Source organism: Coffea eugenioides, chromosome 4 (genome assembly GCF_003713205.1).
Source record: "Coffea eugenioides isolate CCC68of chromosome 4, Ceug_1.0, whole genome shotgun sequence".
Classification (NCBI taxonomy): Eukaryota; Viridiplantae; Streptophyta; class Magnoliopsida; order Gentianales; family Rubiaceae; genus Coffea; species Coffea eugenioides.
Genome location: NC_040038.1, coordinates 26,222,087 through 26,234,942, shown reverse-complemented (window position 1 = coordinate 26,234,942; position 12,856 = coordinate 26,222,087). Strand labels below are relative to the sequence as shown.

General features: G+C 44.9%; 1 protein-coding gene across 1 annotated transcript; it reads left to right on the top strand.

The window, feature by feature from the left end:
- Nucleotides 1-322: 322 nt before the first annotated feature.
- LOC113769220 lies at nt 323-3,142 on the top strand. The gene is made up of 6 exons (XM_027313685.1): nt 323-448; nt 572-1,363; nt 1,685-1,790; nt 2,145-2,381; nt 2,463-2,901; nt 2,983-3,142. The coding sequence occupies exons 1-6, from the start codon at nt 323-325 to the stop codon at nt 3,140-3,142; spliced, it is 1,860 nt and encodes a 619-aa protein (XP_027169486.1).
- The last annotated feature ends 9,714 nt before the right edge of the window (nt 3,143-12,856 follow it).

Below are 12,856 nucleotides of genomic sequence, written 5' to 3'. Positions count from 1 at the left end.
ATTGCTAACTAATTGATGGGGCAAAAGGCCTTATTCTCTTGGTGGCCCGCTTGACTCTTCGTGGGCTTGGATCATGGTGTAAATGACTATATTGTCTCTCTCCAAGCCCTCAATATCTTTGTGAACTCCATGTTGGTCTTGGACAACTCTAACTAGAACTTGGAGTGATTCTTTGAAGAGCTTGGCCCGTGCACGCGTGACTGGGCCCAATGGGACTCGGACTGGGTCATTGTGTGGGCCGAGGCTCGTGCACACATCACGTGGGGCCCGTACCTTCCAATCTTCTAACTCGACCTCATGGAGGGGCAACCAACCACGGAGAATGACCTACGAAGCTGGACATTCGGCTACCCCAACTTCTTCTAGCCGAATTCAAGGTAATGCCTCCGCCCGCAATACCCATTTTACCCCTAACAAAGCTGTTGATGCATCCAGATCCGCTTCGAAGGCACCTCTTGAGACGCCTAAGACTAGGAGTAGGGACATCAAGTGCTTTAAATGCCAAGGGTTTGGACATATTCAATCTCAATGTCCAAACCAACGAGTCATGTTAATCACTCACAATGGCTAGATCGTGTCCGATGATGACGATTGTGAGGAGGTGCCCGAATTGGTCAACAACGACTACCTGGAAGATGATTCAGCTGCGGATGCTTGCTCGCCTACACAAAGAGAAGTAGGTTGCTTGGTGGCACGACGAGTGCTAACCGCCCGAGTTAAGAAGGACGAGCAACTACAAAGAGAGAACCTATTTTACACTCGTTGTAAGATCGGTGACAAAGTGTGTAGCCTCATTATCGATGGTGGGAGTTGCACGAATGTGGCGAGCTTGCTCATGGTTGAGAGTTTAGAGCTCCCAACTACTCGACATCCACATCCTTACCGCCTCCAATGGCTAAGTGAGGATGGCGAGGTACGTGTCTTCAAACAGGTATGCATTCCCTTCTCCATTGGTAGTTACACTGATGAAGTTGTATGTGACGTAGTGCCTATGCATGCTACACATGTCATCTTGGGGAGACCTTGGCAATTTGACAAACACGTCACATTCGATGGAAGGGCAAATAAGTACACCCTTTTGCACGATGGCAAGCGTAAGGTCCTCACACCACTCACACCTGCACAAGTTTATGAGAACCAATTGAAATTGCAACGGGAGTGTGACATAGACCGTCAAAAGCGAAAGCCAAAGACGGCCGACCCTGGCAAGAGCTCTGCTTCTACAAATGAGCAATCGACCAAGGGTCAAGTGAGCACACCTAGTGTTACGCATGACAAATCACCCACTACACCTACCACTAGGAAGCAAAACATGATCATTAAGGCCAAGGACGTGAGAAAAGTTATGAATTCTGATCAGCCTGTACTTCTCATGATTTGCAAACATGTGCTCTTAGATGTTGCTGAGCTCGATAAGGCATTGCCTTCGAGTATGGTCACTCTTTTGCAGGAATTTGAGGATGTTTTCCCTGATGAGGTCCCTGATGGCTTACCACCCATTCGGGGAATCGAGCACCAAATTGGCCTGATTCCTGGAGCGCCACTACCCAACAAACCTGCTTACCGCATGGGCCCTGAGGAGACAAAGGAGCTTCAACGGCAAGTTGATGGCCTACTAGGTAAGGGTTGGGTAAAAGAGAGTCTCAGTCCTTGTGCTGTGCCTGTGGTACTTGTCCCCAAAAAGGATGGTACTTCGCACATGTGTACTGACTGTAGGGCCGTTAATGCCACCACTGTGAAATATCGTCATCCTATTCCTAGATTAGATGATATGCTTGATGAACTAGATGGTGCTATAATATTCACCAAAATTGATTTAAGGAGTGGCTATCATCAAATTAGAATGAGAGAAGGCGATGAATGGAAAACGGCCTTCAAAACCAAACATGGTCTCTACGAGTGGCTAGTCATGCCTTTTGGGTTGACTAACGTCCCTAGTACATTTATGCGACTAATGAACCATGTTTTGAGGCATTTCATTGGCAAATTTGTTATTGTTTACTTTGACGATATTCTGATATATTGTCGTAGTGAACAAGAGCACCTGGAGCATGTGAGATTAGTTCTCGAGGCACTTCGACAGGCGCGTCTATACGCTAACCTTAAGAAGTGCAACTTTTGTACTAACGAGCTTGTATTCTTAGGATATGTAGTGAGCTCACAGGGGATCAAAGTGGACGAGTCCAAGATTGAAGCCATCAAGCAATGGCCAACTCCTGCATCCGTTCCGGAGGTGCGCAGCTTTCTTGGGTTGGCAGGCTTCTACCAGCATTTTGTCAAAGACTTTAGCACCATTGCCACCCCATTGACTGTCGTGACCAAGAAGAATGACAAATTCCATTGGGGGGAAGCCCAAGAACAAGCATTTCTTACCCTCAAAAGCAAACTCACACACGCACCTGTGTTAGCATTACCCAACTTCAACAAAACTTTTGAAATCGAATGTGACGCTTCTGGTGTAGGTATTGGCATCGTCCTGATGCAAGACAAAAGGCCTTGTGCCTTCTTTAGCGAGAAACTGGGAGGAGCTGCCTTAAACTATCCTACGTACGACAAGGAGTTGTACGCACTGGTAAGGGTCTTGGAGACCTGGCAACACTATCTTCGCCCTCGGGAGTTGGTGATACACACCGATCACGAGTCATTGAAGTATCTCAAAGGGCAACCTAAGTTAAGTAAGAGACATGCCAAATGGGTAAGTTTCGTTGACACTTTCTCCTATGTCATTAAATACAAAACTGGCAAAACGAATGTGGTAGCTAATGCTTTATCTCGTAGACATTCTTTGATTGCTGTTCTTGATGCCAAGTTGCTAGGGTTTGAGATACTCAAGGAGATATATACCCATGACCATGACTTTGGGGAAATCTATGCATCTTGTATAAAGAGTCCACATGGAAAGTATTTCTTGCACAATGGTTTTTTATTTTATGTGGATAAATTGTGTGTCCCTAACTCTTCCATTCGTGATCTTTTGGTTAGAGAGGCACACAGTGGTGGTCTCATGGGACACTTTGGCATTCTTAAGACTCTCGCCATGTTACAAGAGCACTTTTACTGGCCGCACATGCGTAGGGATGTTGAACGCATGGCTGGTAGATGTGTCACTTGTCATAAGGCAAAGTCTAAAACAAATCCATAAAGCCTGTATACCCCATTGCCTATTCCTCACTATCCTTGGGTAGACTTGTCTATGGACTTTGTCTTAGGCCTACCTAGGTCGCCAAGAGGTAATGATTCCATCTTTGTCGTGGTTGATAGATTCTCTAAGATGCCACATTTTATCCCCTGTCACAAAACTGACGATGCATCTCATATTGCTACTTTGTTTTTCAAAAAAATTGTCCGTCTGCATGGCATGCCTAAGACCATTGTTAGTGATAGAGATGTAAAGTTCTTGAGTTATTTTTGGAAGACAATGTGGTCTAAGCTTGGCACTAGGTTGTTATTCTCCACCACCAGTCATCCACAAAGCGATGGACAAACAGAAGTTGTCAATCACACACTTGGTACTCTACTTCGGGCTTTGATTAAAACGAATCTTAAAACTTGGGAAGAGTGTTTGCCTCATGTTGAATTTGCCTACAATCGAACTGTTCATAGTGCTACACACTACTCACCTTTCGAGATTGTTTATGGCTTTAACCCGCTGACCCCCCTTGATTTGGTACCCTTACCTTCCTCTGAGCACACAAGCTTAGATGGGGAAAAGAAAGCTGATTTTGTGAGCGGTTACATGAAGCCGTTAGAGCAAACATTGAGAGGCGTACTCAGCAGTACATCCAGCAAGCAAACAAGCACCGTCATAAAATGGTTTTTGAGCCTGGAGACTGGGTTTGGCTACACTTGAGGAAGGAGAGATTTCCCAAGCAGCGACAAAACAAGTTATCCCCAAGAGGAGATGGAAACTTTCGAGTGCTCCAACGAGTCAATGACAATGCTTAAAAATTGGAGCTACCTGGGGGTACACTGTTAGCGCGACCTTCAATGTCGCAGATTTGAGCCCATTTCTTGACGAGGAGGATCCAGATTTGAGGGCAAATCCTTCTCAAGAGGAGGGGACTGATGTGTGCACGGACCTCGGCCCAGGCAATGACCCAGTTCGAGTACCATTGGGCCCAGTCACACGTGCACGGGCTAAGCAATTTAAGGAATCACTCCAAGCCCTTGTGCGGAATGTTCAAGACCAACAAGGGGTTCATCGAGACATTGAAGGCTTGGAAGGTGATAACCCAGTTGTCTACACGATGATCCAAGCCCGCGAAGAGAGCCCGTGAAGAGCCCAAGCGGCCCATGGCCGATTAGGCCTTAGTGTTAGGAGTCGTAAGTTAAATTAGTCCATTTGTTAGCCATGGATTCGGCCCACCTTTTTGTTAAAGGATGGCCGAACCCTTAGGCCCTTTAATTGAGTCCATGGATCGGCCCACCCTATCCAAAGAGTGGCCGACCAACTCGCTAGTCGATATTAGGGGTTTTAATATTAGGGTTTCCTTAGTCTTGCCTATATAAAGGCTTGCTTTGTAAGCATTAAGGGTAGATGTTTTATTAATAAAGTTTCAGCATATTTTCGATTCTTCTTGTTGAGAGAGCTTCGAGCCTTAACTTGCTTTGGCAAGGGTGTTGAGCAATCTTGCGTCTTGTCCTTGATTGTTCTACCGGCCTATTCCCCTGAAGTATTCACCTTCATCGAAGTTGTCGTCTACTGCCTTTAATCAAATCATGTCGTCCGTTTGATTCTAGGTCCCGCAATCCAAGCGTTGGACAATCTCTCTAGATCCTTGGACAAACGTGCTACGTGTCTCGAAACGTGTTGATCGAGGACCGTACCAGACCAACTAATTAAAACATGACACTATAACAACCAACTCAACCAACGACTAACATTACTTGATGCTTCATTGACTTGGATCAATGTGTAGACAACTTCAAGCCTTCAATGTCTCTATGAAAGCTTTGAGTCAAGGCCGCCATCCATCTCGCCATCCGTGCACACATCAGTCCCCTCCTCTTGAGAAGGATTTGTCCTCAAATCTGGATGGAGATGAATGATACTAACAAGAGTTAGTAGTATGACATCTCAAATCGGCAGTGCGCTTGGAGGTCAGCCACAGTGGGAACAAATGAAAGGTCGTGAGCCAAGTTAAATACCGTTTGGTCAACTTCATGAGGCTCTCAAACAAGGACATGCGCCAAGATAGGAAAGAGCTTGTGTAAGGCTCGTGAAAATTCCAGGTAGCAATCCAAAGCTCTCTAATCAGCCTTCGGCCATGGATTGTCATATTGTCACCTACACAATAAATCTCATAGTTAGTTGTCATAGGCATACAATTGTGCAACGGCTTACCATTCTCATGCACAAGATAAGGATCTTCATAATGATGCTCATGGAAGCTAGAGAAATCCCGAATCTAGTTGTTCAAGGTGGTATGATTCTTCCCTGGTTGTCGCTGATTTGGCACAACTTGCCTATCTGGAGGTGGAACATTGAACCAAATGGGTTGCACTGCCCTAGAAGCACGAACCAGCGAGGTAAGACCAACATTCGGATCTTGATTGACACATTTGTGGGCATCACCCGACATAAGTGGCAGCAATGAAGTGAAACGCACTCCATACGAATCGCATGAATTTGCGCAAGGTGGAGTTGGTAAAGTAAGCTCGTGGTGACCAGCTTTTGGACATGTGAAGAAGCACGAACGTGCACCACTTTTAGCAGGAATAAGCACGAAAACGGGTTGCAAGTCTTTAATCATAGTTGGGAAATTTTGGACAGCGTTACAACCTACACAAACAAAATAACCTTCAACTTGAAACAATTCAGAAATCGGGTAAAGAACTAATGGGATATTATTAGCTAGATGGTAAGAAGGTGTATGATACGGTTCTCGATCAACACATTTCGAGACACGTAGCACATTTGCCCAAGAATCTAGCAAGGTTGTCCAACGCTTGAATTGTGGAACCTAGAACCAACACGGATGACACGAATTGGTAAAAGGCGGTAGAACGACGACTCCAATGGAAGGTGAATACTCCAGTGGATAGGTCGGTAGAACAATCAAGGACAAGACACGAGATTGCTCAACACCCTTGCCAAGAGAAAGTAAAGACTCGAAATTCTCACAAGGAAGAAATTCGAAAATCTAAGCAACTTTTATTCATAAAATGTCTACCTCAAAACCTTACAAAGCAAGCCTTTTTATAGGCTAATGGCTACTAAAACCTAAGGGAAACAGGAAAGGGAAATTCGGCCATCTTGGGATCAAGATGGGCCAGCCCATGCTCTACTAGAACAACTAATCTAACTCTCAAATAAACACTAAGGCCTAAGGCCCTATTCGGCCAACTCACTTGGAGGTCCACTTGACTCTTCATGGGCTTGGATCATGGTGTAGATAACTTGATTGTCTCCTTCCAAGCCTTCAATATCTCTACGGACTCCATGTTGGTCTTGGACTATTCAAACAAGGGCTTGGAGGGATTCATTGAAGAGCTTGGCCCGTGCATGTGTGACTGGGCCCAATGAAACTCGGACTGGGTCATTGCATGGGCTAAGACACACATCAGTCCCCTCCTCTTGAGAAGGATTTGCCCTCAAATCTGGATCCTCCTCGTCAAGAAATGGGTTCAAATCCGCGACATTGAAGGTTGCGCTAACATTGTACTCCCCAGGTAGCTCCAATTTATATGCGTTGTCATTGACTCGTTGGAGCACTCGAAAGGGTCCATCACCCCTTGGGAACAATTTGTTTTGATGTTGCTTGGGGAATCTCTCTTTCCTCAAGTGTAGCCAAACCCAATCTCCAGGCTCAAAAATCATCTTGTGACGGTGCTTGTTGGCTTGCTGGATGTATTGCTGAGTACGCCACTCAATGTTTGCTCGAACGGCATCGCGTAACCTGCGCACAAAGTCAGCTTTCTTTTTCTCATCTAAACTGGTGTGCTTAGAGGAAGGTAAGGGTACTAAATCAAGGGGGGTCAGGGGGTTAAAGCCATAAACAATCTCAAAAGGTGAGTAGTGTGTTGCACTATGGACAGTTCGATTGTTGGCAAATTCAACATGAGGCAAACACTCTTCCCATGACTTAAGATTCTTTTTAATCAAAGCCCGAAGTAGAGTACCAAGTGTGCGATTGACAACTTCCGTTTGTTCATCGCTTTGTGGATGACTGGTGGTGGAGAATAACAATCTAGTGCCAAGTTTAGACCACAAAATCTTCCAAAAATAACTCAAGAACTTAACATCCCTATCACTAACAATGGTCTTAGGCATGCCATGCAGACGGACAATTTCTTTGAAGAACAAATTAGCAATATGAGATGCATCGTCAGTTTTGTGACAGGGGATAAAATGTGCCATCTTAGAGAATCTATCAACCACGACAAAGATGGAATCATTACCCCTTGGTGACCTAGGTAGTCCCAAGACAAAGTCCATAGACAAGTCTACCCAAGGATAGTGAGGGATGGACAATAGGGTATACAAGCTGTATGAATTTGTTTTAGACTTTGCCTTATGACAAGTGACACATCTACCAACCATGCGTTCAACATCTCTACGCATATGAGGCCAGTAAAAATGCTCTTGTAACATGGCTAGAGTCTTAACAATGCCAAAATGTCCCATGAGATCACCACTATGCGCCTCTCAAATCAAAAGATCACGAATGGATGAGTTAGGGACACACAATTTATCCACATAAAACAAAAATCCATTGTGCAAGAAATACTTTCCATGTGGATTCTTTATACAAGATGCATAGACTTCCCCAAAGTCATGGTCATGGGTGTACAGTTCCTTAAGCATTTCAAACCCTAGCAACTTAGCATCAAGAACAGCAAGCAAAGAATGTCCATGAGATAAAGCATCAGCTACCACATTCATTTTGCCAGTTTTGTACTTAATGACATACGAGAAAGTGTCAATGAAACTTACCCATTTGGCATGGCGCTTGCTCAACTTGGGTTGGCCCTTGAGAAATTTCAAGGATTCCTGATCAGTGTGTATCACGAACTCCTTTGGGCGTAGGTAGTGTTGCCAAGTCTCCAATGCTCGTACAAGTGCGTAGAGCTCCTTATCGTACGTGGGGTAGTTCAGGGCAGCACCTCCTAGCTTCTCACTAAAGAATGCACAAGGCCTCTTGTCTTGCATGAGAACGGCCCCAATACCTACACCAGAGGCATCACATTCAATTTCAAAGGTCTTGTGAAAATTTGGTAATGCCAAAACAGGTGCATGTGTAAGTTTGTCTTTGAGGGTGAGGAATGCTTGGTTTTGGGCTTCTCCCCAATAGAATTTGTCATTCTTCTTGGTCACGGCAGTCAATGGGGCAGCAATGGTGCTGAAGTCTTTGACAAATCGTCGGTAGAAGCCTGCCAATCCGTGGAAGCTGTGCACCTCATGGACGGATGTTGGAGTTGGCCATTGCTTGATGGCCTCAATTTTGGACTCGTCTACTTTGATTCCCCGTGAGCTCACTACATATCCTAAGAACACAAGCTCGTTAACGGCCCTACAGTCAGTGCACATGCGCCAAGTTCCATCCTTTTTGGGGACAAGTATCACAGGCACAGCACAAGGACTTAGACTTTCCTTTATCCAACCCTTACCTAATAGGCCATCAACTTGTTGTTGAAGTTCCTTTGTCTCCTCAAGGCCCATGCGGTAAGCAGATTTGTTGGGTAGTGGTGCTCCAGGAATCAGGTCAATTTGCTGCTCAATCCCTCGAATGGGTGGTAAGCCATCAGGGACCTCGTCAGGGAAAACATCCTCAAATTCCTGCAAAAGAGCAACCATACTCGAAGGCAATGCCTTATCGAGCTCAGCAACGTCTAGTAGCACGTGCTTGCAAATCATGAGTAAGACGAGTTGATCAGCATTTACAAGTTTGCGCACATCCTTAGCCTTAATTATCATGTTTTACTTCCTAGAGTTTGTTTTAGCCAATGCATGATCACGTGGTACACTAGGTGTGCTCACTTGACCCTTAATCGATTGCTCACTAGTGGACGTGGAGCAAGTGCCAGGGTCGACCGTCTTTTGCCTTCGCTTTTGACAGTCTAAGTCACACTCCTTTTGCAATTTTAATTGGTCCTCATAAACTTGTGCAGGTGTGACTGGTGTGAGGACCTTACGTTTGCCATCGTGCAAAAGTGTGTACTTATTTGCCTTTCCATCGAATGTGACGTGTTTGTCAAATTGCCAAGGTCTCCCCAAGATGACATGTGTAGCATGCATAGGCACTACATCGCACACAACTTCATCAATGTAAGTACCAATTGAAAAAGGGACGCGTACCTGTTTGAAAACACGTACCTCTCCATCCTTACTTAGCCATTGGAGGCGGTAGGGGTGTGGATGTCTAGTAGTTGGGAGACCCAAGTTCTCAACCATTAGCAAACTTGCCACATTGGTGCAGCTTCCCCCATCAATGATGAGACTACACACCTTATCACCTATTTTACAGCGAGTGTAAAATAAGTTCTCGCGTTGCAACTGCTCGTCCTCCTTGACTCGGGCGGTTAGCACTTGTCGTGCCACCAAGCAACCTACTTCGCCTTGTGTAGGAAAGCAATCTTCTTCAGCCAAGTCATCCTCCAGATAGTCACCTTTGATCAATCCAGGCACCTCCTCACAATCATCATCATCGGACACTATCTCGCCACTGTGAGTGATTAGTATGACCCGTTGGTTTGGACATTGAGACTGGATATGTCCAAACCCTTGGCACTTGAAGCACTTAATGTCCCTAGTCCTAGTCTTAGGAGTCTCAAGTGGTGCCTTAGAAGCAGACCTGGATACATCAACAGCTTTGTTAGGGGTATAATTGGTATTGCGGTTAAAGCCATTACCTTGAATTCGGCTAGAAGGAGCTGGTGTAGCCGAATTTCCAGCTTCGTAGGTTGTTCTCCGTGATAGATTTCCCTTCCATGAAGTTGAGTTGGCAGTTGGGAAGGTACGGGCCCCATGTCTCAGTTTCTTTCCCTTTTCGGCCTTGATGGCCAACTCAAGAAAATCATGCATGTCCAGGTAATGTTGGAGCTCCAAGGCTTCTTGAAGGTCAGGGTTGAGTCCCCTAAGAAACTTAGCCATGCCTGCCTCACTATCTTCTTGAAGGCTTGCCCGCATCATGGCCATCTCGATCTCCTTGTAGTAGTCCTCCACACTCATGTTACCTTGAGTGAGAGTTTGAAGTTTAGAGTGGAGATCGCGATTGTAGTAGCTAGGAACAAATCTCTTTCGCATCAATGCCTTGAGTTCTCGCCAAGTCCGGACTCGTTGTTCTCCTATTCTCCTTCGACTGGTCCTTACTTGGTCCCACCAAACTAGGGCGTAGTCGGTGAACTCAACAGTGGCAACCTTCACCTTTTGTTCCTCGCTATAGTCATAAAAGTTGAAGACCATCTCGATACGGCCTTCTCATTCCAAGTAAGCTTCAGGGTCGCTTTTGCCTTTAAACGCGGGAACTTGAATTTTAAGTCCCTTGAATTCGTTCTTAGACGTGTCCCTTCTAGGCTTCTCAGGTCGTTCCTCATCCTCACTAGCGGAGTAGTCCTCGCTATTTGCCTCTTTGGTGCCACGGTTACTCCGGTTGTGAGACCTTGAACGAGAGCCTCGTGTGAGACTCTTGGATAGCTCGTCAAACCGAGTGTGCAACTCCTCTATTTGTTGCTCACTAACTCGCCTGAGCTCGTTCTTCATGGTGGTGAACATCAAGGAGTAGTCTGTGGTTGGTTGTTGTTGCTCCATGTCCCTCTTTATGCCCTACAAAAGGTTAGTAACAAGAAAAATAATGCAAGTATATCCTCACTTCGCTCCCTTAGTGTATCACTCTCTCTCGTGTTTCTCACAAAGCACTCTAATGACCTTACCAAATGCCCTTACCTGTCGGGTTAGGTAGTTGAGAAATGCTACTCAAGCCCAATAATTGCCACCAACTTTTTTCCACAAGAGTAATCAAGAAGCAAGACACGAAATGGAATGCAAATTAAGATGGAAATAGGCGGCTTTGGGAGGACTCTAGTGGCGGATAGCAAAGGATAGGCGCTAATGTGAACAAAAAGAAAGAAAACCCTAGTTTCCTATAATGTAGGAGTGAATTTCAGAATTTAGTAGAAAATGTAGGAGAGTATCCTAAAAATTAGGAGAGAATAGAGGAGAGTGTCCAAGTGAAAACCAAGAGGGTATCCAAGTGTTTTACTTAGTTTCCTAATCGATCTTGGCAAACAAGTTAGTTTAGGAAACCTTTTAGGGAAACCTTTTCTTCTTGTAACAACTTTTAGAAACTTCCAAATCCCAATCCAAGAAGAGTTACCAAACAGTTTCGGTTTTCCCTTGCCAACAAATTAGATTCGGCCCTCACAATTTCCTCTCTAACTCAGATTTGGTTGTCCCCTTTCAATCCTTTATCAAGTCGGCTGAACACCTATAAGATTCCTTCCACACAACCCGAGCTCACACACGCACAAACCAGCTTCGGCTTCCCTCCTTCCTTGCACAACAACCAAGACAGTTTCGACTATGGCTTCGCGGCAAGAAGATGCAAGTGCCCTCACGCAAGCTTCACCCCCATGGGTTACTCAAGACTCCCCCAAGAATTTTACTCCTAGGCCAAGGAAGCCCTTCACCACTGCAAGAGAGTATAGAAAGTTGTTTATTCGAAGGGAGGTTCAAGTTTTCAAGAAACAAAGTGGTCAAGAAATTCAAGAACCTCGAAGGGTGGTTCAAGTTATCAAGTCACAAGGTGATCAAGAACCACAAGAAGAGGTAGGTCAGAATTTTTGAGTACTTTTCTTGGGGTTTAAATTTCTGTTTTGGGTAGAAACAAGATGTAACAAACTGATTTGGCAATAAAAGTGTGGCTCTCTTCTTTGCTTTCTTGCTACCCGAATGCCCTTCTCTTTTCTCTTTGTCGTTTCTTTTTTTTTTTCTTTTTTTTTTGTTAACTTAGCAAACGAATAACACCAACAATCTGACCGAACTGGAATAAAAATTCCAGATTTGGTTCGGTCCACAAGGCACAAGTAACGATCAACAATCCCTCAAGAATTTCCACGCAAGTTTCAAGACTTCAAGAATTTCCAGTTTTGTTTTCAAGAAACTCAAGAACCCTAGATTCTTGTAGGTTTCCTTCAAGATTCACAAGTACCAACAAAATTAACCACAAATCAGATTTGAAAACTAAGAACACAACTTGGATGAACCCACAAACATCTTGGACAGATTTGGAACAAAGAAAAGACCCTAGCGCAAGACAAACCCTAGCCGCAAGAGAAAAACCCTAGCTGCAAGGAATCCCTAGCCGCCACAAGAGTTAGGTTTCTTGCTGCCAAGCGACGTCCAACCAACTAAACAGGTTCGTGACTTCCAACCAGAATTTTGTACGTCCAAGTGTGCACAAACCACAGCAGATTGGACACTAAAACAACGAACAAGACTACTGACAGATTTGACAAGCTACAAAGCGACGCTAACGGGCAGAACTTGATGCACAATTGAACGAACAGAAATTAACACACTATGTCGGACAGATTGGGGCTCAAACACCCAACAGAATTGACGCAACAAGACAACAAAAAATTGTTGACAGATTTTTTTTTTTTTTTAACAAGGCAGCGGAATCAACAAAACTAAGACAAAGCTACGAATATAACGGAAGATACCCCAACCAAAGCTCTAAAGCCAACTGATACTGATACGTTCCTCGATCAACTTGTTTCGAGACACGTAGCACGTTTGCCCAAGGATCTAACGAGGTTGTCCAATGCTTGGGTTGCGGAACCTAGAATCAAACGGACGGCACGATTTGATTAAAAGTGGTAGACGACACTCCGATAAAGGTGAATACTCCAAGGG